Source organism: Sabethes cyaneus, chromosome 2 (genome assembly GCF_943734655.1).
Source record: "Sabethes cyaneus chromosome 2, idSabCyanKW18_F2, whole genome shotgun sequence".
Lineage (NCBI taxonomy): Eukaryota > Metazoa > Arthropoda > Insecta > Diptera > Culicidae > Sabethes > Sabethes cyaneus.
The window spans coordinates 45842710-45867756 of NC_071354.1; the positions used below are offsets into that span (position 1 = coordinate 45842710).

At 40.5% G+C, this 25047-nt stretch overlaps 2 protein-coding genes across 2 annotated transcripts in view; one reads left to right on the top strand and one right to left on the bottom strand.

Annotated features, from left to right (window-relative positions):
- LOC128734520 (tyrosine kinase receptor Cad96Ca) overlaps positions 1 to 9979 on the top strand; it is a 57615-nt gene extending 47636 nt beyond the window's left edge. The window contains exons 3-7 of the mRNA XM_053828763.1: positions 7571 to 7794; positions 7856 to 8653; positions 8716 to 9104; positions 9162 to 9267; positions 9318 to 9979. Coding sequence (XP_053684738.1) covers positions 7571 to 7794; positions 7856 to 8653; positions 8716 to 9104; positions 9162 to 9267; positions 9318 to 9824 — 2024 coding nt within the window. The 3' untranslated portion in view covers positions 9825 to 9979. The remainder of the gene's footprint in view (positions 1 to 7570; positions 7795 to 7855; positions 8654 to 8715; positions 9105 to 9161; positions 9268 to 9317) is intronic.
- Positions 9980 to 10196: 217 nt separating this feature from the next.
- The window catches only part of LOC128735357 (phosphatidylinositol phosphatase PTPRQ), a 33745-nt gene continuing 18894 nt past the window's right edge, over positions 10197 to 25047 (bottom strand). The window contains exons 9-11 of the mRNA XM_053829846.1: positions 10689 to 10837; positions 10431 to 10627; positions 10197 to 10366 (exon numbers count right to left, since the gene is read on the bottom strand). Of these exons, the coding sequence (XP_053685821.1) occupies positions 10197 to 10366; positions 10431 to 10627; positions 10689 to 10837 (516 nt within the window). The remainder of the gene's footprint in view (positions 10367 to 10430; positions 10628 to 10688; positions 10838 to 25047) is intronic.

Genomic DNA, 25047 nt, shown 5'->3' on the forward strand with positions numbered 1-25047 from the left:
CATCTTGCGGAGGGAAAAGTAGGCTAGATTTCCAGCTTGAATGCGCCGTTGGATCTCCTTACTCGTATTGTTGTCGGCGGTGATCGGAGATTTTAAATATACGAACTCATCAACCACTTCCAATTCATCAACATCAATAGTCACTGTCCGTAGGAGGCAAGCGTTGCTTTCTCTTAAGCCTCTTCCTACCATATATTTGGTTTTCGCCGCATTGATTTGTAACCTATCCTCCTAGCCAGGGATGGTTCGATCACTTTGACTCAATTTTGATTCATTTGACAGTAGCGTCCTAACCGAGCAAAATTTGACAAATTGAGATATGGGACATTTGTAGATAATAACTAGATCTACAATTTTGCTGAATAAAGTGTTGCTGTATCTTTTATAGTTACGGTGCTACAACGCTAGTACCTCATTAGTAACTAAATGAACGTTCATTTAGTTACTAAAGAGGTACTAGCATTGTAGCGCCGTAACAACAAAAGTTACAGCAACACTTTATTTAGCAAAATTGTAGATCTAGTTATTATCTACAAATGTCCCATACATCAATTTGTCAAATTTTGCTCGGCTGAGACGCTACTGTCAAATGAATCAAAATTGAGTCAAAGTGATCGAACCATCCCTGCTCCTAGCCTTCGTTTTTAGTCTGACGTAGATTGCCTCCGCCGTTCCAAGGTTTCTAGTAATGATGTCGAGGTCGCCTGCGAAGGCTAGGAGTTGGCTACTCTTGCTGAAGATCGTTTCTCTTGTTTCGATGCCCGCTCGCCGGATCACACCTTCAATAGCGATATTGAATATTTCTGTTCTGTATATCATATTTCTTTATCCATTTTCAGGCCCGTTTTTTCCCCTATTCCAGTCTTGTCTTTTTGTCTTTTGCTTTTTTGTCCCAATGATTCTTTTTCTATTTTCTATTTCTTTTGTTTTATCTGTCTCATTCTTCCTCTCATTGTGTCCTGCTGTTTCTCTTTTCGATCACGTTCTGCTTGCTCCTTGTTTGTCCCGATTTTTCTTCTCTTCTGTCCAGTTTGTTTTCATTTTCTCTCACGTTTTCGTCGTTTTATTTATCGTTTTTCTTTTTTCTATTATTTTTCTTTTTACTCCTGTTTATTTCGTTCCCACTTTTTTCTCTTTTTTCGTTCCGTTTTCCCTCCCATTGTACAACGGGCAAAAACAAGCTCATAATCCCAATTAATTGAACCCGCTACACATAGGAGTATTTGAGCCGAAAAGTTGGTCAAAAGTATTGCTAATCATTTTTAGTAGAGTAAACAAGCGGTAATGAGTGAAAAATAGTATCATTAGATCTATGAAGCATTTTTTTATGGAATTTTGTTTGTATCTACCTAGTAGTGTAGCACAACTTTTCTGATATTGCTTTTACTGATAATTGAAGAAAGGAAACTTTTTATAAATTGTGTGAATAAAGGGAGAGATATATATGAGAGAGAGAGGTAAGATAGAGAGAGAGGTGAGACCGATATATTTAGCTTTAGAAATTTGAAAGGCAACATCCTTACCTACATGAGCGAAAATATATGGCCCATTTTTACTCGGAGTTTGACAGCTCTATGCAAGATGTAAACAAGACAAATGGTTTCAAAATTAACGTTACATTGTGTGATAGGTATCTGGGAAGACAGCGAGGTTTAATTGGAGGGGGTTGAACGAGTTTCAACTTTCCTCATTTTGACCAGCTTTTTGGTCCAAATACTCCTCTGTGCGCTAGTTTGGAATCTTACGAGATACCTATTTCTATTTATAAAAAAAACTACAAGGTATACACCCCTAAGGGTTGAACGAAAGGGTGACGTAGGACTATATCAGATCACTAGATCAAAGACTAATTGGGTCCTAAAGCCCTATGTCGTTTTTAGCTTGAATCGATGAGGTTAGGGTTAGGAACACATATTTTGATATTCAATTTTATATTTTTAGGCTATTGCCGTTAAAAACCTTTTTTTTTTAATTTTGTGAAATTTTGAACAAAAAATAAACATTTGGGCAACCTTATATAGACAAACTATAGTTGTGCATGGTTGTGTCAAGCGGTGTCTAGACAACACGAATTATAAAAAGAAACCATAGTATGTCTTGAAATGTCACGGAAAACTTTTTGTTTACCTTCACGCTCATGTGTGTCAAAAAGTCAAAAGTTGCAAAGTCAGGAAATGGCTTGGCAATCGCGACCTAAAACATTTTCTGAGTTTACAGCTCATTTTCCGGTTCCGGTCATCTCAGTTTAATTAAGGCCTTTATCAAAATCAGCAATAAGCGTAGTGACTGCACTTGGCCACAGCGTGGATGGCTTCAGTTTTCGGATGCAACACCCGCCATCGAGATGCGACCGTGTTTAGTTAGAAACGCACAGAAATTTTTGGTCTGCCGTTCGCCCTACTACTGATTCACATCGGAGTAGCAGAACATACCAATCTGATTGATAATACGGTGCCAGTTTCGGTTGGCTTTTTTTTTTCATACTGTTCTGCGGGGTCATTGTACCGAGATTATACTGTTGGCCATCAGTTTGACATCGTTTAGTCATTCTTAGCGCAAACTAGATTTGGACAAAGTCTAGCACCGTGAATCGATGGATTGGAATACATTGCCCGAATCAAAACTTTTATCCGATATAGTACAAATTTGATGTCCCACTTCCTCACGACCAGCAAAACGCAGACAAGCACAAGAGACAACTGCGAAGCTGTAACTGTCAAAACGATCAGCTGCTCTAATGTCACACCAGAGTTGCCAGTGAGAAAAAGTTATCATTGTTGCCAGAAACGTGTTATTTTCGTTATGTCAAGGAAGATCTCTAATGTCAAGGGAGAATAAATTACAATATTTTTGTTTTTTAATTTTTTAGTGCTCTGCATCTTTTTAAAAAAGAAAAAACTATACTCTGGTAGTCATAATGGGAAGCTTTATCGTTCCTTCTAAAAAAATCATCTTTTTATCACGAATTTTAGGACCCAATTTAAACTGCATTTCTGGCATATGTATGTTTATAAGAATCTGCGAGTGCCATTGTTTAAGTGAAATATTCGAAATATTCACATTCAATTCTTCATTGAATACAATGGTGGCTTTGAATTGAGACATATAGATTGCTTTTAAAAATCACTTGTGTGCATCATAAAGGTTGAAATAGTAATAAATGACCAGCCTTTTCAATAATCTTACTTTAACTCGCTTGTGGCCTTTAAAAGGGCCATTGGTTCCAAATAACATTAAAGCCAAAGCACATTCATCGTAAATATGACGTGCCATTCGAGTGATCAGTTCTCAAGTTATGTGGAAATTTGTCTTTCATTTGTATTGCCCCCCCCCCCCCTCTTAAAGGGGGAGGGGTCATAATTCACAATAGAAAAAATTTCTGCCTCCAAAAACCCCACATGCCAAATTTGGTTTTATTTGCTTGATTAGTTCTCGAGATAAGAGGAAATTTGTAGTTCATTTGTATGGAAGCCCCCCGTCCCTCTTAAAGGGGAGAGGGATCATAATTCCCTTTCCAAAGAGGGGAGGGGTCTCAATTTACCCTAGAAAAAAATTTTGCCTCCAAAAACCCCCTCATGCCAAATTAGGTTCCTTTTGCTTGATTATTTTTCGAGTTATGAGGAAATTTCTATTTTATTTGTATGGGAGCCCCCCCTCCTACAGAGGGGAGAGGTCTCAATTCACCATAGAAAAAATTCTTGCCTTCTGAATGCCCCACATGCCAAGTTTAGTTCCATTTGCTTGATTAGTTCTAGAGTTTCTAGAACTAATAGTTAGAAGAAATTTGTGTTTCATTTATATAGGAGCCCCCCCTTCTATATAATTGCTCTCTTACTCCCTCCATAAAATTGCTGGTCATTTTATCTATCCAACGACATACAAATTGTTCAGTTTCGTTCAGTAGTTTAGTAGTTATTACCATTTGAAATCTTTCATTCAAACGTTACACTTCTTTTTTCGTTTTCACAAAGTGCTACTCAGTCCCAGTATAGTAAACAAAGACGTAGTCGTACGTCAAAATACAAGGAATCGATTGGTCCCATTTTGTGTAGACCTTGCCCCATTATACTCAAAAATTATGGTAAAAGCAAATTAACCAGTATAAAAACTTAAAATAGCTTCCTAATATTATCAAAACGTCAGAAGAATCAAATCCGAGTAAAACCGACATCTCTCGATTTTTTAAATTATAAGCTTTTTTTTGCAAATCGTCTAATGCACCCTGTTAACATAAGTTATTTCTTACATTTCGAGTTCATCTTACCACCGCCGAAGTTCCATAACTGTCAAAAACAAACAGCACAAGACCGGTAAGCAGTGAAGAAACAGTCCTGGTAACATTTTGCAAGTAGAATTTAAATGTCTTAATAGGAAAAATTTGTAAAATTCGATGCTTTTTAAATCCTTGATTTATCATCAGCTATTATTCTTCAGTCTACTTTGTAAAAAAAATACAGGTGATTTTTTCGTTTATTGCTGCTCTAAACCATTGTTCTGAAATTTTGAGTCAATTCGGGGTAAAATCGACTCTTTTAGTCAGGATAAAACCGGCACAGGCTTTGTCCCTACGAACCTTATCGTGGTGTAGGTACGGCTTTTTAACTAATCAGTAAATGAACAGCGGTCACGTTTACTTCTGAATGTGGGTATATGTCAAAATACTTTTGTGATTTCAAGTGGGACTCGGGGTAAAAATTTACCAAATGTGATTGTTGCGTTGTTCAGAAAGTGCTTTTATTCCGTTTAAGAATAAGGCCAGTATGGGGATCTCTGATAATTAATATATGAATGTTTCTGGGATTCATCTCTATTTATCACAGCTGTCACAAATATCTCCGAAAAAGTCGGATTGATTGAGTCGGTCAGGGGCTAAGGGTTTTAAGGGGATATAAGCAGGATACCAGATCCGATTGCATGCCTAAGGACCACTATACTGATTACGGGTAATAATAGAAGTGCTTAGGTAGGTAGATTAGAAAATTAGATGGGAAAATTAGGTCAATTCATGTCATGTGTTCGAGTCTCGGCTGGGCGATGCTGCTAGATAGAGTCAGTAGGATTTTTGCACTGGCCCCGTGGCTGTCCTGTGCTATGATAGCCGCGGGGTCTGTCGATGGGGAGGGGTCGAGTCTTAGAGAGACGTTTAAACCACAGCTTTACTGCACTAGCTCTTTGGTCTCGAGGGTTGGAAGGCGGGTGCGTCTCTATATTTTGAAGCTTCTGTCGACTACCGCGAACGCCCAGCTTGTGCTGCGCTCAATTTACTTTGTATCTTGGGACTGCTAGGGGGACGAAAGATTAAATTTGCCCTGATAAGTTGTTAACCAATAATACTCCGAAATTTGTCTTTCTTATTAGTTCATTTGTGGTTGCTAGTGTTGGAAAATTGATGGCGGGTGCGCGGTTGAGGACCGGTGTCAGGCGAGGCTGACGAATCCTCCACTTCTTCACTATATTACATTTTGCAACTCAAGTAGTACAAAAAGTCCAAAGCACATTTACAAATTCGAGTTCTCATTTTTCTTCTCATCATCATTATATTTAAAATATGACATTCCGGCCTTTGGCAGAGAGATCTTAGAGTCAGTTCGTAGAGTCCACGCAGGGCCGGAACGCCTCAGCCTGCGGGCGTAGGCGTGACGGATATGATTGGGGCACTGCCTGTCTTTTAGTGGGCGACATTGCCTGTCTCGTCTGGTAGAACTGATGTTTGAGGTCTCCCTGATACTTTGTTGACATCACAAAAGGGCCCAGCGCAGAGTTTTATACGCTATTAAGCGACCAGTTGGATAACCCGAAAAAAAGGCAAAAAAGGATAAAACCGGCACAGGCTTTGTACTTCTAGCTAGTATGTGTTTTAAGTTTAATGCGTTTATTTTTATGTTTTGGTACAAAACTGAGAGTCTGGGCTGAAAAACAAGTAAAAAATGTCAAAAGTACTATTGACCGTTGAATTAGAAAAGATGAATTCAAGGATAAATGAAAAATCACGGGGGAAGGAGGGGACGGGGTTGATTCTTCCTCGCTGTCGATAGGCATACTATAGACACTTTCCCTGAGAACTATTTTCATTGCATATCAAAACCATTCAAAATATGTATCAAACAGACCTCGTGGAATGAAGGAGTTAAACTAAGATTCTGGGAGGTTTGTTGGACAATGTTTTACGTACAAATATGGAATTTCTGTGAAAATTGTTAGGGTGTCGGTTTTACCCACAGTTTTCCTAATTGGCTCTTCCATAATTTTTGACGATTTCAAACTAAAAGCTTCAATTAATTGAAATTACGAGCTCGTTTGTGCCCACTGTATCACGATTTTTCATGCCAGTTTTTTATTCTGTTTGTCCAATATTTGCCACGTTTTCCCTCGTGCCCTTTTCCGTTTTTTTCTCCAGGAGCAACACGAAACAGACTACCTCTAGATCTATCGGTAATCCGATTTACTTACAATTTTATAATAAACTGCTTAAACGTTTGAATTAGATAAATATTCCAAAAAACGAATTTTTCAGCCTCAATTTTTCAGCCAACAACAAAAAATGTTGGTATGCAAATGTAATCATCAAAAGACACACTCTTTCAAAAAAATATTTCAAAAAATTTTCATGTGACAGAATATAATTTTCCGACTCCAATTGTCAGGTTCATTGTCCATGCCGGCAATCCATTGTTAGAATCTAGACGGAAGAACAAATGCCAGAGGAATGGTTGGATTGAACGTTGTTCAATTTTGTCAGGCACGTTGCTTTCCGATATGCTGTTCCGTAGAATTAGACTGTTACCGCAGTCTTTCGTCGGCGAGTACCAAGCTGGGTTTTGTGAGGAACCATGTTGGATCAGATGTTTACCCTGCATCAGTTATTAGACAAGTTGTGACAGTACAAATTGCTAACTCATTATCTGTTTGTGGACTTTAAGGCGGCGTACGATTCAGTTAAACGAAATGAGCTGTTGCATATAATGCCCAAAATGGGTTTCCGATGAACTTAGTTAAGCTGATTCGTGCGACGTTGGGTGAGTCAATTAAAATAATTTTAATGAGCTTTCTGGTAAAAATATTACATTGAAGCTGGATATTACTGGCAGACAAAATCAATAAACATCCATTTCCTATAGGCTGGCTCTTGGCAGTTTCCAACGAATTGTGGCAAGGAAAAATCTGTAGTTAGTTTCAACGAATTTGAACAGCTAGTTTTAGTGGTCCCTTGCAAAACGATCCTGCAGTATTAGATTAATCGAATTATGATAGACCTTCTGTTTGTAGTAAAATCTTTTCCCGACGTTCAGTACGAGAAAGACAAGATTCCAAAAAGATCTCCTATTCTTTATAATTTTTGTCAATGTAGCTTTCCTTCCTCACACAGTTAATTTCGTTAATTTCATCAAATGTTTCGAACTTAAATACAAGTTCTTTTGAATAATAGATCCATAAATAATCTTCAGCCGTGGCAGAATATCATAAAATGCTGACTTTCTTTTTAAATTTTCAATAAATCCTTATTAATTTGAATGCGGCCAATCTGAACTTATTGTTATTCACTAAGCTCTTTTTATTACTCTTCTTGCAGAATCTCAAGAACTGAACACACCTCCCGTGATACTGGTTGACCGAAACTGGCGGATACGGGAGAACACCACCGTAGGCTCGATGATCAAACAAGTCGGAGCTGAGGACAGCGACAACGATGAGCTAGAGTTTGGCCTCGACCCACTGGGCAGTGGCCAGCTGCAGCCGTTTGTGATCGACCCACAAACCGGTTACGTTTATTTAAATGAAAGTCTTGAGGGAAAAGTGAGTTGATTGCTTACCTTAAAAATATAGTAAACTGTAAAAATAATTTCCAATTTTTTAGGCTGGACAAAACTTTTTCGTGTACGTAACGGTCACTGACGGTCTGGTCACATCGAAAAACGAGGTCTACGTGAACATCCTGAGTAAGAATGCCACCGGTGTGTACAACACACGCGGTTTCACACCGGACATCAACAGCATCCGGAGGATTCTGCCACCTGGAATACACTTGCCAGGAATTAGTTCTATTCCGCAGGCACCGCCACCACCTCCACCGTTTCCACCAAGGCCAACGCAACCGTTGGACGTCAACCAGCAATCGTCGTTTTCATCGACAACCAAACAAACAAAGACCTATCCGGACAGACCGGATTCCACGACGGAAGCATCGTCAGCAGTGTCCGGCAATGGAACCATCACCAAACTCACTCCAGTGTCTACTGGCTCGCCCAGTTTAGTACCGCCGGTGTCTCATTCAACTACGACAGCCACCAAAGTCAGTAGTAGTACGGTAAATCCAATCCGTGGTAAACCCACGGGCAGTGGCAACGAGAGTCACCAACTGACATCGATCGTTCCGGTGATCATCTCAGTTGTAGCCATCTTCCTAACTGCCGGTCTGATAGCGATGTGCATTTTCCGCAAGTATCTGTGCGCCATCAGTAAAACACTGAAGAAAAAGAACAAAATCGACAAAGCCAAAAAGTCAAACCAAAGCAATCTCAGTAGCAATATCACCTCGAGCACGACGGCAGAGGATAGCCGGAATTCCATCGGCATGAACCACTGGAGTGGCCCCATAGCGTTCAGCAATCGCTACACGTCACCCTGGGATCGGGACCAGAATGCACATATGCAGGTGAGCATTTTTGTCGGTGTGTGTCCAAAGTTACAAACTTTTTAAAACTGGTATTTCTCTAGGTCACCTCCCAGCTTTCGTCGGCCAGTTCGAACAACTCCGGTATGAACGGTTGCTTGAAGGATCGGTGGGAATTCCCTCGGCACCGGTTAAAAGTGTTCAACATCCTCGGGGAGGGTGCCTTCGGTCAGGTGTGGCGCTGCGAGGCCATTGACATCGACGGCAAAGAAGGCATCACCGTTACAGCCGTTAAGACACTGAAAGAAAACGCCAGCGAAGCGGAACGGAACGATCTGCTGTCGGAGCTCCAGGTGCTGAAGTCGCTCGAGCCGCACATCAACGTGGTGCGGCTGCTTGGCTGCTGCACCGAGAAGGATCCGATTTTCGTGATACTGGAATACGTCAACATGGGTAAACTACAAACGTTCCTGCGGAACTCGCGTGTCGAAAAGTGAGTTTATTTGTTTGAAATTTGACCTCCATGGAAATTTACCCTCTCTCATTTTAGACACTACGGAAATACTCACGGAAAGTCGAAAATCCTAACGTCGGGAGATTTGACTTCATTTATGTACCAAGTTGCGAGAGGAATGGATTTCTTAACCTCACGAGGGGTAAGTTTTTTAAGCGGCGTTACCTATTCTCACTAAAATTTTCATTTTAGATCATCCACCGTGACTTGGCGGCACGTAATATCCTAATTACGGAGGATCACACCTGCAAGGTGGCCGATTTCGGCTTCGCTCGAGACATCGTCACCTCGAAGGTGTACGAACGGAAGAGCGAGGGCCGACTGCCGATACGGTGGATGGCAACCGAGTCGCTGTACGACAACATCTTCACCGTCAAGTCGGACATCTGGAGCTTCGGTATTCTGATGTGGGAGATTGTCACGCTCGGTTCCACGCCCTATCCGGGCATCGCCGCTGCGGATGTGATGCGAAAGGTGCGCGACGGATACCGGCTGGAAAAGCCGGAACACTGTCGCCGCGAGCTGTACAATATCATGTTCTACTGCTGGGCCAAAGATCCGAACGAGCGGCCCGATTTCCCGGAGGTCGTGGAAATGCTGGACCGACTGCTGCAGACTGAGACGGATTACATCGAGCTGGAACGGTTTCCCGATCACAACTACTACAACATGCTGAACATGAGTGGCGAAAAGCTGTAACCAGCCGAGATTATTTTCCGAAACGAGACGATGTAAATAATCATAAAATTGTGATAAGTTTGGCATCTAGTGAACTATTTATATTTACCTGACATATCCGCTAGGTATTGGAAAACTTTCTGGAAAGTGTGTACATTGTATGTTTTCCTTCTAGTAAACGTATTTCAAATTGTACATAGAATGCTAATAAAATTGGATTTTCAATTGTGCGTTACCACTATGTTTTTCCTTCCAAATGACTAGCAAGTGTATTTATTCACAGACATCAAGTTAGTAAAACCTATCAAATCCAATAGTATAGTCTTACGGTTATCACTTTTCGGGGTTCATACTGATTCAGATTTTAATGATCATCACTTTTAAGATCATGATCTAGGAACGGGTCTCAATGTCGTCCGGTACATAGGTTTTGACATTGGCAATTCCGCTCTGAACATATTTTGGAAATTTAATGTTGATCCTTGGTTTCCGAAAACTTCCGTTCGGTACGCTGCTGCTCAAACTGCTTCTGGTACTAATCTCTTCATTACTGGTCTTTGGTTCTATCCAAAAGACAAAAAAATATTTCAATCAGATCTATCTTCATTTTGTAATTCAAATACTTACTCTTTCTGCCATTTCTTGTCGTATATTCTAAACAACTTTGGTACAAAAATGCATATTGTTCACAAGTCTGTACCATTTTCACCCGCTGCCGGCGCAACTGTTTCACCGTGTCGTAGATGTTGATTTTTTTCTCCTGCTGTATCCGCTGGATGATGATGTCCAGTGCAATCAGTGTCCCTGTTCGACCCACTCCGGCACTGTCAAATAAAAAAGTATGAGTATCCTAACTTAATAATTGACGATTGATTGGGGACAAACCTGCAGTGAACAACGACCGGTAGGGCGAGGTTCTTTCTCTCTGATCGTACAATTTTTATGAATTTAATCAAATCCGTCGGACTGGCGGGGCACCCGTGGTCCGGCCACACGAGGAAGTGATAATGGAAGACTGCTCTACGAATGTTTCCCTGAAAAACAGTTAAATAAAATGCACCTCAATCAAAATAATTATTTTTTTAAATTTTCATAACTTTGCTCAAAATATCTCGATCGAACAGATTCTAATCTTCAGAGCATCATGCGGAGCATACTTGGGTAAACAGCCTTAAAAAAGCAGTAGTTTTATTTGCAATGTGCTTCGGGTCGATGTCCAGTTGAAAAATATAAATTATAAAACTATAGAGGTTGGCCAAAAAATAGGTCAGCTAAATTTTTTCACAACAATTTAAATTAAAATTAAAATTAAAGTCAAACTAAAATTATTGAGCTTCATTGAACTTCCAATTCCGGTTGCCAAGAATTTTTTCCGCTGTGCCCGGTTCTGCGCTACTCGTCGCCAATTCGTTAAACGTCTCAACAACCAGGTCGAGCCATCCAGCACGTTTGTGCCCCTCTACTCCTGGTGGGGTTATGGAAGAGTCATCCGGCATTTTGCGACGAGGCCGGCCCACCACAGCCTCCTGACTATCGCCAAATGTACGTTGGGAATCTCTCCAAATAGTGCCTACAGCTCGTGGTTCGTACGCCTCCGCCACTCTTCGCTTTCCGTTTATACTCTACCAAAAATAGTCTGCAACACCTTTCGTTCAAATACGACAAGTGCACGTATGTTTTCATGTCTGAAGAGGTCTACGGTACATTCTTTATATTTCTTTATTTCTTTCTTTTTTCGACCTCATCTGACATTGCTGTCTTGATGAGAGAACGATGGGGAAAAGCCTTTGTATATAAACCTGGCAACAGGCTCGTATACAATGCGTAAAAACCCCATATCTTTACACATAACAATACAAAATTTACGGAAGACATTAATATAACAGATATACATCAAAGTTCATAAAATAAATATGCGTCCTTCAATCTTGAGCTGCTATCCACTCCTAACTGAAGATTCTAAAAAGCGTCGTTTCAATTTGTTTTTGAAAACCGATGCCGGGATAGTGTAATCGAAAAGATCGTATACTTCGTTGAATTGCCGAGATATCGAGATAATCGGTTTGTTGCGTCCGTAGTCCAGTCTCCGGAACTCCAGTCTCAGCAGGTCTCTCCGGCGCAGAAAGATTGATGGCACATTGATATTTAATTTGTTTAGAATATTAGGTGCAGCAATGGCGCCCAACAACAGTTTTCCGGCAAATATTGCTCTGATGGCGTCACGTCTGCTTCGTGGAGTAACTAATCCCAGCACTCTACACCGGAAGTCGAATGAAGGCATGTTAGCTACATTATTCCACGGAAGCAATCTGAGGGCGAATCTTGTGAACTTCTTCTGGACAGCTTCAATTCGGGCAATCTATATGTCCATATAGGGACTCCATATTAGACATCCAGTCTCCAGAGGGATGATCGCACAAGCGAGAAATATAATGATCGCAAGCTGCGTGAATCCGTGAAGTCTTTCGTTGTCCGCATGATGACTCCTAGATTGGGATTTGCTTTTACAATCATACAACGAAAAGTGAGACTCGTATCCAAGATGACTCCCAGATTCTTCACAGTATCTACACGCTCTAGCTGAGTATCGCAGATGTGGTAATTCCATATGATCGCTGCGGTTTTACGGCTAAACGAATTTTTAGAACACTAGCTGACCCGACAAACTTCGTATTGCCACAAATTAACCTGTGTTGTACATAAATCATGAATCTCGGATGATCTTTGTCACTATCTCGAGTTTTGCAAGCCCCCAGTGGGCGGCGCTTCCGACGGCGGGTCACCGGCAACACTCGCGACCGTCTCGTCCTGAATGATCTAGTGTTACTATAGATAGTTTTTGTGGTCTTGTATTGACTAATGTTTTATGGAAGAGTCTCGAATTTCTCGAGTTCGATTAGTTTTTGAGTTTCGCAAAAATTTCTGTTTTATTTGTATGAGAGTCCATATCCCTCTACCACAGGGGTGAGAGGTCTCTAACTATCGTAAAATGAATTCAAGACTCCAAAATCTCCCACATGCCAAATTTGGTTCCATTTGCTTGATTAGTTCTCAAGTTATAAGGAAATTTGAATTTCATTTGTATGGGAGCTCCCCTCTTAAAAGGGGAAGGGGTCGTAATTCACCATAGAAAAAAATTCTGCCATCTAAAACTCCCACATGCCAAATTTGGTTCCATTTGATTGATTAGTTCTCGAGATAAGAGGAAATTTGCATTTCATTTGTATGAAAGCCCACCCTATTAAAGGGGAGATGAACCATAACTCGCTTTCTAAAGAAGAGAGGGGTCTCAATTCACCATAGAAAAAAATCTTGCGTCCAAAACCACTTACATGTCAAATTTGGTTCCATTTGCTTGATTAGTTCTCGAGTTATGAGGAAATTTGTATTTCATTTGTATAGGAGCCCCCCCTCCTAAAGTGGGTAGGGGTCCCAATTCATCATAGAAAAAATTTTTGTCTCCAAAAACACCCACGTGCCAAATTTGGTTCCATTTGCTTAATTAGTTCTCGAGTTATGAGTAAATTTGTATTTCGTTTGTATTGGAGCCCCCCTCTTAAAGTTGGGAGGGGTCCTAATTCACCATAGAAAATATTCTTGCCCTCGAAAACTTTCACATGCCAAATTTGGTTTCATTTGCTTGCATTTATGGGCAGTAAATAAATGCATAACAGTCCCATCTGACTTTTCACCACTTTTGAGATAAACCCGGGAATCATCTTTAAATTAACTGTTCTTTCAATATTTCAAACAAAAAAGTTATGTTTGTTCGCAAGATGTTGAAAAAAATATCAAACTATGTCAGTCCCATATTACAAATAAACGCAAAACAGTCACAGTAGTAAAACTATATCAATAAGCATCTGTTTTTTGGAAATGCCTGGACCGATTCGACTGCAGCAACTACCAAACGGTAGATTTTATGGCCTAGAAGAACACTATCAAGGAGAATTTGGATCGGATGTACGATTCCGAAGTTACAGTGGAAACAAGTTCCGGAATATATGGGACTTGAACATAGAAACATCTTGAGTCACAACAAACTCATCATGTGACACCTATAAATACACGGATTTGCAAATCTAAACTATTGGTAGTCGTATAAAGTGTTCAAGACGTCATTGGCCACATCTAAACATGTCCATGAATGTTCCAGATACCTCTACGGGGATCAGTTTCTGAATTTAACTAAAATACAACAGGTGACATCTCTAAGTCGGTACTCGAAATTGCAAAACTAGTTTGAAATAGTTCATTTGTTGTCACATATAGTGTCCAGGATCACATTGGTCATACTCGGACATGTTCTGAGAGTGTTCCGGACACACAGAAAAGTACACAGGACCAGCTTTTGAGTCAAACAAACCCCATCATGCGACCTCACTATAAACTCAAGATAACAAATTACAATAAAAAAGAGAAAATGCCAGGATGAGATTTGAGTCAAAAAGGACATTTTGAACAATTGAATTGAACGAGCATGTGAATTATTAAAACAACAACGACACGTGGTCTTGAAAATGCTGCAGAATCACCGACAACTCAAGGATCAAGGCATGCTGTGCCTGTGACTGTTATGCGTTTATTCTTGCTTATTCAAGCACAAATAAACGCATATCAATAACTTCGGCAGTTTTTCTAAGTTTTGGAACAAATTTGAGATCACTTGTGAACAAATTGCTTGTAAAAGTATTCTGTTATGTACACTCAAGTGATTTTATGACGATTTGGACGATTTGTCTCCAAAATCGATTTAATATTAAAGAAAAATTGTCGTGACTTCAACAGCGTTTTTCGTAGTTGCACGTTTTTGCAGATGTGACTGTCTTCCATTTATGGGCAGATTAGCTCTCGAGTTATGAGGAAATTTGTATTTCATTTGTATAGGAGCCCCCCCTCCTAAAGTGAGGGGTCCCAGTTCATCATAGAAAAAATGTTTGTCTCCATAAACACGCACGTGTCAAATTTGGTTCCATTTGCTTGATTAGTTCTCGAGTTATGAGGAAATTTGTATTTCGTTTGTATAGGAGCCCCCCCTCTTAAAGTGGAGAGGGGTTCTAATTCACCATAGAAAATATTCATGCCCTAGAAAACTTTCACATGCCAAATTTGGTTCCATTTGCTTGATTAATTCTCGAGTTATGAGGAAATTTGCATTTCATTTGTATAGGAGCCCCCCTTCCTAAAGTGGGGAGGGGTCACAATTCATCATAGAAAAAAATTTTGTCTCCAAAAACACCCACGTGCAAAATTTTGTTCCATTTGCTTGATTAGTTCTCGAGTTATGATGAAATTTGTATTTCGTTTGTATAGGAGCCCCCCCTCTTAAAGTTGGGAGGGGTCCTAATTCACCATAGATAATATTCTTGCCCTCGAAAACTTTCACATGCCAAATTTGGTTCCATTTGCTTGATTAGCTCTCGAGTTATGAGGAAATTTGTATTTCATTTATATAGGAGCCCCCCTTCCTAAAGTGAGGAGGGGTCCCAGTTCATCATAGAAAAAAATTTTGCCTCCAAAAACACCCACGTGTCAAATTTGGTTCCATTTGCTTGATTAGTTCTCGAGTTATGAGGAAAATTGTGTTTCTTTGGTACAGGAGCTCCCCCCTCTTAAAGTGGGGAGGGGTCCTAATTTACTATAGAAAATATTCTTGCCCTCGAAAACCTTCACATGCCAAATTTGGTTCCATTTGCTTGATTAGTTCTCGAGTTATGAGGAAATTTGTATGGAAGCCCCCCCTTTTAAAGAGGAGATGGTTCAGTAGTTTTCGATTCTATAAGGAACATACGGACAGACAGACAGACAGACAGAAATCCTTCTTTATAGGTATAGATTTTTGAGCGCTAATAGTCATGTCATTTCTCAGGCACCAGTCTTGAAAATAATCAATCATCCGCTGAAGTTCCTTGCAGTCCTCAATACTCCGTATAGTGATGTATATCTTCAGATCGTCAGCATACACCAGGCGTAGTCCAAATGGAAGCAAACAGTATATGTCGTTAAAGAATATTGAGAATAATAGTGGTCCGAGGTTACTCCCTTGAGGAACTCCCGAACTGTTTTTGAAATAATCAGGTTGCACGATAGCGAGCTTGACGCAAAGACGACGATTTATCAGGTATGACTCCAGCCAACGTGTGAGGAAAGGTGGAGCACCTAGTTGGTTCATTTTCGCAATCAGTATTCGATGGTCTACACGGTCGAAAGCTGCCTTTAAATCAGTGTATACTGTGTCTATTTGATTATCGTTTTCAATATTTGTCAGGCAATGTTGATCCGTGGTTATATATGATTTGGAAGCACAAAACAGGACATCTCCAACGAGAATTTCGAGTAGTTTGGAACCTGCTCAAAGCGAGGTGATCCCGCGATAGTTGGCCACGTTACGTTTGTCTCCTTTTTTATGGACGCGGAACATGAACGATTCTTTCCATTGTGTAGGGAATGTAGACTCTTCTATAGAACGATTGTAGATAACGGTGAGTGGCGCACTCAGTGATTCAGCGCATTTTATTAGGATCAGAGACGGAATGCCATCTGGACCTACAGCAGTAGACGATTTCATTTTCTTGATTGCCGACAAGATTTCTCGTTGCGAGAATCTGAAGTTACCAATGTCCAAGCCATCACGAGGGACATCCACCAAAGCATTATCAATCAGGCGAGTGGGAATCGACTCCTGGAGAAAAACATGCTGAGGAAGAAAGTTGTTGGTAAACCATTATCCTTTCTCTTCTGATTTATGAATGACCAAAAACCTTGTGGGTATCGCTTGAGATTTGATTCGATACGCTTTGTGTACCTTACATAGAGCAATTTGTTGTACGACTTGTATCTGCGGCTAGCGATGTTGAATGTTTGTTTTAAGATAGGAGTCCTCATGTTAGCGTAGTGTTTTAAGGCCTTGGCTTTGCGACGTTTCAGTATCCGTAAAAAGAAATTGGACCTTGGGGGTTTTCTTCGAGGAAGAGGAGCTGGGACGTAGTCACAAAATAACTGGTTGAGAGTACTGACAAACAGTTCAACAGCGCCGTCGACGTTTTGTACATTCGAGAGGGCTCCAATCGATATTGGCAAGTACAAAATTGCGAGCATCAAAATCTGTCCTGTTGAAGTCAAGTTCATTGATGCAGTCAGCTTCTTCGTACCGGAAAGGTTTATCATACGTCAATGAGACAGAGGGCTGGGTGACTGGGATTCAGGCCTTTTAGAGATTCGTCTACAGCAAGAACTGAGCACTTTTGGGTGGTATCGACATTGATTAAGACAACCTATTCGTATAGAAAGGGATGCACCGTTTACCAGGGCTACGGCAACACACGCGAGCTGCCCAAGACATGACGTCAAAATCATTTTCGGAGACCCCAATGCTCAGGTTGACCAGCAGAAGGATTTCAGACCGGTTATTGGAAAGTTCACCGTACATCCGCTTACGACTCATTGACTTCGCTGCCTCCAAAAATATTGCCATACGAAGTACCTACTTCCGGCACAGCTTCCCATATTAATACACCTAGAGAACACCACAACAGATGGATTCGCAAATCGACCAAGTTTTGAATTTTGATTGATGGAAGGCACTTCTTAGAACCTATCATGGCGCAAACATCGATTCCGGCCACTACCCTTTGATGGTTAAAGTGCGTCATAAACTTTCCGTTGTTACCAACATTTGGTATCGTCGCCCGCCGCGGTACAATCTGGAACGACTCAAGTTACCTGAAGTCGCTACTAAATACGCGTCGTGCCTTGAGGCTGCGCTGCCGGGTGAGGGAAAGCTAAACGAAGCCCCTTTCGAGGACTCCTAGGAAAGCGTTAAAGCAGCTATAACCAGCGCAGCAGAAGTCGACTAAACGACTGTTTCCACGAGGAATGCTAGAGGATGTTAGACAAGAAGAATGCAGCGCGGACGTCGATACTGCAGCAAGCGACCCCCCAAAATCTGGAACGACATAGACAGAAACAAAGGTAGCTAATCCAGTTTTTCCGGAATAAATAAAAAGCGCCGCCTGAAAGATTTGTAGTGCGAGGACATATAACAGCTGTATCGTTATCAAAAGAATGTATCCCGCAAGCACTTTGTGTCACGGACCGACACATGTCAGGATAAAAGTGGAGGGATCTTGTCGGATGAACGTGAGCTGATTGAAACGAGGAACAACTGCAGTGCACTGCAATGAGCACATGAATTGTACGGAGACAAAATTCCAATACAGCAGGGGTAAAGACTACTTCAGTACGGCGGATGATGATAATGTTCCGACTCCCAGAATGGGTGAGCTCAAAAACAACAAGGCAGCTGGCACAGATGGCACCGCAGTAGAGCTTAACAGGATGGGCCCGGATAGGTTGGCTATCTGTCTGTACCGGCCGATAGTCAGGATCTAAGAAACAGAACGGCTACCGGAGGAGAGGAAGGAGGGAGTAATCTGCCCGATATACCCTAATAAGTTGGAGTATGAGAACCATTGAGCGATCACCATTCTCAACGCCGCCTATAAGGTGTTTTTTCAGATCATCTTTCGCCGTCTGTCACCGCTAGCAAGTATATACGTGGGATTCGACCATGAAGAGCTGTGGAAAATTATGGGCGAAAACGGGTTTCCCGAGAAGCTGACAAAACTGAGTAAGTCCACGACATATGGTGTACAGTATTGTGTAAAGATCTCGCGAGAAAGATTTTTTTTATTGGTTTCGCTGACGACGTGGACATTGTCGGAAGGACGTTCCAAGCGGTTGCTAGAAGGAGAAGGAAGAAGCAGTATACCAAGCTGAAACGTGAGGAAAAGAAGGTTTGATTAGTGATAAATACGTCTAAAACCAAGTACCTGTTAGCAGGACGAACCCAGCGTAATCGAGCTCGCATAAGCAATAGTGTGGTAGCCGACGGGGACGAGTTCGTATACCGCGGGTCGCTGATAAAGTAACTGCAGCTGTGAAAGACGCAGACGTATTCTTGCCAAAAATCGTGCTTATTACGGACTTTACAAGACCCTGATGTCTAAGCTTCATCCTGGATGGTAAATGGTTGAATAATGCGCTCCAGAACCACCAGGAGGTTCCACAGCCTCTTATTCAGCAACTCCTATCTCTACCTCCTCGTGGTACCATCCGCGATACGTTCCTTAGTGGAAATCGGACAACCGGTGGAAACGAAGGTCGTATGCGGACAGAGAAGGGGGCACTCATGCGAAGGCTGAAGTGTAAACTCTCCGCCTGCAGGACGGTTCTCTTGACTCCCAGGAACCAAAGAAGAGGGTCCAAAGCCCCTAAAGGAGATGGTTGTGATAGCTGTTACCCATGGCTATTATGTAAAAACTTGAATGGATAAACCCCTAATCCAAGGTGTGACGCGACCCGTGCCGAGGGATGAATGGTGGAGGGGGTTCATTAAATTCTCTCGCCGCAACGGAGCCTGTGGAGTACCAGGGTGCCATCCACAGCAATTTTTCTTTGCTGCATCAAGCCGGTCCTGATGCAGTGGACGATTTCTTACCGTGCGAGCTCTCTCTGTCGAAAAACAAAGAAACGAATGAGGTGGAGAGGAGAGTAGGGGAGGAGCAGGACTTGAACGATGCGCTAGCAGAGATTCAGTCCTGATTCTCGTCTATCCTCAACATGCCGACTCGTTGTGAGTCAACAAACGAAGATGTGCCTCCAACTCTCTACTCACAGGTCGAAACAAGGGTGGACTGAAACAAAAGGAGAGCCGAACAGTTATGGGCGGTAGGATGGCTGTATAATCGCTCAAACAATCTAAAAAAATATATAACGTCGAGTATCCACCCCTGGGTTACTCAAAAGTTGCTGAGTTTCAATAAGAGAGAGCAAGCTTACCGGTCTTGCGACAGGACGATGTCCGAGTAAATATCATCTTCGGAATCTCAGTTTCGTACAAGATGATATTTAACCTCGGAACACTTGCTCTGCAATCGTGGAGCACAAATAGTATGCGGACTGCAGTATCTCAAAAATGGAAGATCTGGTTGGCGTCGCCGATCAGGATACTAGGTTCATAAACCTAGTCATCCCTGATTGGCACATGTCTCGCTTCAGCTACCAGCCTTCCTCACTTCCTCAATAAGTGATAGGTAAGCTTAAAGCGTATAGTAAAATAATAAAACGGGGCATACCACAATAGTTCAAAATAATGGACGCAGTGGTAAGAGTACCCAACAGAGGAGAAGAAGAGAAGAAGCTTCATCCCCGTAAAAATGTACCATGTCCAAACGCTAAGACCGGTAGTCCTCTACGGACACGAAACGTGGACAATGCTCGACGGGGACATGAAAACACTGGCCAATATGAACGTCATGTGCTCAGGACAATCTTTGGCGGTGTATGTGAGCACGGTGTTTGCAGGAAAACGATGAACCACGAGCTGGCGCGGCTTTTCGGCGAACCCAATATCCAGAAAGTTGCTAAAGCTGGAGAGCTAGAATGGGTGGGACATGTTGTAAGAATGCCAGACAGCAACCCCCCACAAATGGTGTTCACCTCGAATCCGGTTGGTACCAGACAGGGCTTGAAAAGGGATCGTAAGTTGACTGTGACTGTGTGAATGCGTACGCTTTTTGCATTCAACTTACATTTCAAAAACGATCATCTGAGTATCACTGCCCGAGCAAATATCATCTCACGAAGATAGGTAAGCTCATTGAGGAGATTTGCCGCTTCTGTAATCTTGAGAGTGGGACTTCGGAACACCTACTCTGCGATACAACGCAGACTGCGTATATCCTCGGAAAGGGAATCCTAGAGCCTTCTGACATCTGGAATACAATAGTATGGAGGTCTGTGCCTAGGGGAACGAACGAAAGGTTCACGTAGAACTACGAATGCGGGTACAATTCGATAATGTTTGAGAATTTGAAAATGTTCAGCAGTTTGTTACGCAAATTTATAATTTACTGCATTGTAATAAATACACTAAAACATTTATATACATTTGTTAAATGAAGTTAAAATTAAATGTTCCAAATGTCTGTATTTTGTAAATCATTTTTATCAGTTTGTTAGAGTTTGTAGTTCCACTAAGAGCTAAAACTCTTCTAATTTACCACTCACAACATTGATTCGCATTCGTTAATTTCCACGAAATTGTTGATAGCACCCTTCATTGTGATAGATTGACTTGAAGAGTAATTGTCTTACAACTAACATGTGGACAACCAGTTAAAATAACAATTAGCAGAACGTCCTCTGCATTTTATTAGTTCCTTCCAAAACTCAACTTTACAGTCATTTGCATACTTCACAGAAATACAATTGAAACTATGTAAAGAATTGCAAGCAACTAACTGACGCATAGTTGCAACTGAAACGCTCAAAAACTGTCCTGGGATAAGAGAGTTGCTGATTTTCGTTGCTTTGAGAATTGCTCTTGCAATTCTTGCAATAATCTTATAGTATATGGATGCAATCTGCCAAAAGGAAAGCATGACTGCTGAACTTTCACTTTCAGGACATCAAATTGGACTAGATTCAATATTTAAAGATAAAATCTGTTGAAGAAAAGGGGTGGTTTTATACCGTCAAACGGGGTAACTTGCAACAGCGGGGTAACATGCAACAACGCTATATCGATCCTATTTATTGTACTTTTTGATTTGTTATTTCAATTTTTAATCTATATCAGTCACTGAATCTTGTTGTTAACAGTTCAAAGAAGCCTTAGATACTGTTGTGTTGATTTTTAGCTGTTTCGGTGATTTTTAAAAAATCCCACAAGATGGTGTCAAATTCATCGTCAATTTTTCGTCTGTAAAACGTTTATGTCGCCCACAAGCATTTCAAATAAAAGAAACCTACCATACATTTTTTATAGTAAAATGAATAATAAGAAAACAAAATAATTGAGTTATGATGACTAGTTTTGTTTATCCTGCTTGTTACATTATTCGTAAAACAAGTACTTCAACGGGGTAACTTGCAACAGTTGGTAGATATAAAAAGCTGTGTTCCGTTAACTTCACGAGGCAAGTTTTCATTTAATTTTGCATCAAGCAAAACTAAAGCACACCTGAAGAGTGTAAGATACTTTCGGTAAGTCGGAAATATGCCAGTTTTTCTCCGGATATACTGAAAATGGGCATCGAAGAGGCCAAAAAGAAAATATTCTTTGTGAAAGAAATCGACCAGTAATATGATAGTGTTTAATTACGATCACCTGAAACGTAGTGAACATTCATATATTACGTAATCAAGATATCGATGATTTTTAACTCCCGCGCTACACTTCGTGACGCGATTTTACATAAACGTGAAATGCGTTGTTGCATAACTCCCGCTCCACTAATTGTGTTACGTAATATGTGATTGGTCCTTAAAAAAGGCAGCTATATCGGATTCAGACAAGGAATATCAACTGCATGAATAATATAAAAAGTTTAATTCTTAATGTCCGTTACAGGGCTTATAAATTATTTTTAGCAGCGTGACATAGGACATTTATGCGTATATTCATAGCAAAAGCATAGCATAGCAAAAGCATAGCAATTATTTGCATATTCAAGTCAAAAGAAAATCATACAAATCATTAAATTCGTTCAATTTCCAAAAAATATTGCTTGTTGCAAGTTACCCCGTTTAAGGGGTTACTAGTAACAAATTAGTTAAAAAATTCTACAACAGCCAATATTGATCGGGTATTTTTCTCAATATGTGAAATTGTTCTATCCTAGACCTAATAACTTTGTATTAATTAAAAGTCCTCAAATGTACTACAGATAAGTTTTTACTTGCACTCATAATTGAGAACTGTTGCAAGTTACCCTGTTTGACGGTACTTTAACAAAATAGTTTACTTTCAGGACGTCAAAGGATAAAATCAGTTAAACAAGAGGGGTGGTTTTGCACTCTGGCGTACTTCCCAAGCACAGGTATCAAATTGGTATGGGTTTAAACGTCGTAAAGATAAAACGTCGTAAAGTGATAGGAACTCCCCGTCCCAACAAGTCGAAGATTTGTTTGGACGGGGAGTTTCTATTACTTTTTTGCAAAAAACACGTTCAAACTGTCAGGACGCCTTTTCCAATCAACCGTAATGCGAGGATTTCTAGTTGGACAATGCTTCATTATTTTAAATTTTTCAATAGTGTACACTTATGAATTAATAGCGTTTTTTGTTTGGGCCAACGCGTAGAACATGTACCGATCGATTAGTACAAAAATATTGAAAGTTGATCGGGAAACCGCTGTTAGCGTTCAAAACCGGACCACTTTTCGAGAAAGATTTTTTGGAATGGCACTCTATCTAGCCAAACCTTGCCGTAAGACGTAGTCCTACGTTAAAAACGTCTTCCATTACGATTTGACCAATAAAACACAATAGAGAAATTCTCGGCTTCCGAAAAACTTCACGACTGGTCAGCTTTTGGCCACGAACTCCCAAGTCTAGAGTTCATAGCATACTTCGATTATCAAAACTGACCTCATCAAGCAATAAGATTATGATAATCCCATTGAGGTCTCGAGAGCTATCCAGGAAAATCCTTCGGCATGCAAAATGCGGCAAATCGTGGTAGCGGATAAAGGAATATTAAATTCTTTTTCAAATAAATGTTTAGCTTCATCAAGATGGAGTGTTGGTTTTGAAAGATATAATTTCGCAAGCCATGATCGCTTGTTTGCGCCGAATTTTTTCGCACCTCGTTAAAGAAAGTTCCAGAAAAACGTTATAAAGAGCTGATTTGAATGAATTATTTAGTTGATGCTCGCCGACTGGAAACGAGTTGACTGAAGTTTTTGGAACGTCTTCTTAGTAGAATACGAAACAGAAAATTAAAGAAAAGAAGAAAACTTTTTCCAAATTAAATTCTACTAGTAATTTTTGCACTATTAATAGTAGAATTTAATTTAAAAAAAGTGTTCTTCTTTTCTTTAATTTTTGGAAATGAGATGCATAATATCTGCAATTTTACGATCCGAAAGCAAAGCCATGAGCAGCGTTACCAACCGGTTTTTACGAAAATCTGGAAAACGAGAATAAAGATGTCTGGAAAAATCTGGCTGCCATTTGGCCTAATGGAAGACAACGTTTGAAAAACGTCTTTTTTTGTCTGATTAGGCATCAAAAAGTCTGGAAAATCCAGACAAATCTGGAAGGTTGGCAACGCTGGCCATGAGTATAAATGTCCCTAAAAACTTGACCTTTATTTATCGACATCGAGAAAGCGGATTTGCGAAGATGAAAGTAGAGAAAAATGGCGTCCATAGTGAACTGTGCGTTGACTCTGAAAAAGTTTTCAAATATTTGAAACGGCATATTATCATGAAGCATCCGGAAAAGGTGAAAGAACTTGATTTAACTTCTAGTGATAATTATGCTATCAATTTTGTTCCAAGCGATTTTATCAGGGAGGTAACGAAAATCATCATCCCGATTGATATCAACGATTACATAAAAAACATTTGTTCAGAGGCTTACTGTATGAAACGTACCCTTGTATGTTTTAGCCGACAATTTGTCCTAATATTCTTTACCCGATCGAAGATGGATTAAAGTGTGATCACATAAACCGACATAACATACTGGATGCGGAAATTAGCGTTTCTATGATTATAAAATTGATTTCATCAGAAATGAAAGAAAAAACAAAAACTGACATTGCTTTCGACAATTTCGAACGACGGTGTTATGATTTTTCATTACAAACTTTGATGATTTGATTCAAGGAAGCAGACTATCGCAAATCACCAGTTCCCGAGGAGAAAAATTGCTTAGATGTTTCGAATGGTCTGCCGTGGCTTCTTCAGTTGAATCGATTACCCTGTAATAGTGTCTTGGAATATTGGAAAATCACTTTTCCCGATCGGCAGAACTGGCTTAGCAACCAACGGAATATTGTTAAACTTCTTAAGAAATATCCGCATCTTGGAGACGAAGTTCAGTTTCAACTGGTAGGGAATAAATATAAATTCGACTCGTTTTTATGCGACTTTATGTAAATTCACGGTTTCGTGCGAGACATGCTTCGCGTTCGAAAATTAAATGAATCATATCGTGTTATATTTTTTTGCTTGACATCGATTATCAATTGCTTGGACCCGTTAATCCTTCCGAAAGGAAACGTAAACCTGTACCAATTTGATAGCTGTGCTTGGGAAGTATGCCAGAAAAAGTGATGAGGTCTCCATGTTCCAACAAATTAACGATTTTTTTTGTACGGCGATTAAACCTAGACGAATTTGATGTCTTTGTTGGAAAAGTTCACCAGAAAAAGTGACAAAATCTCCCCAT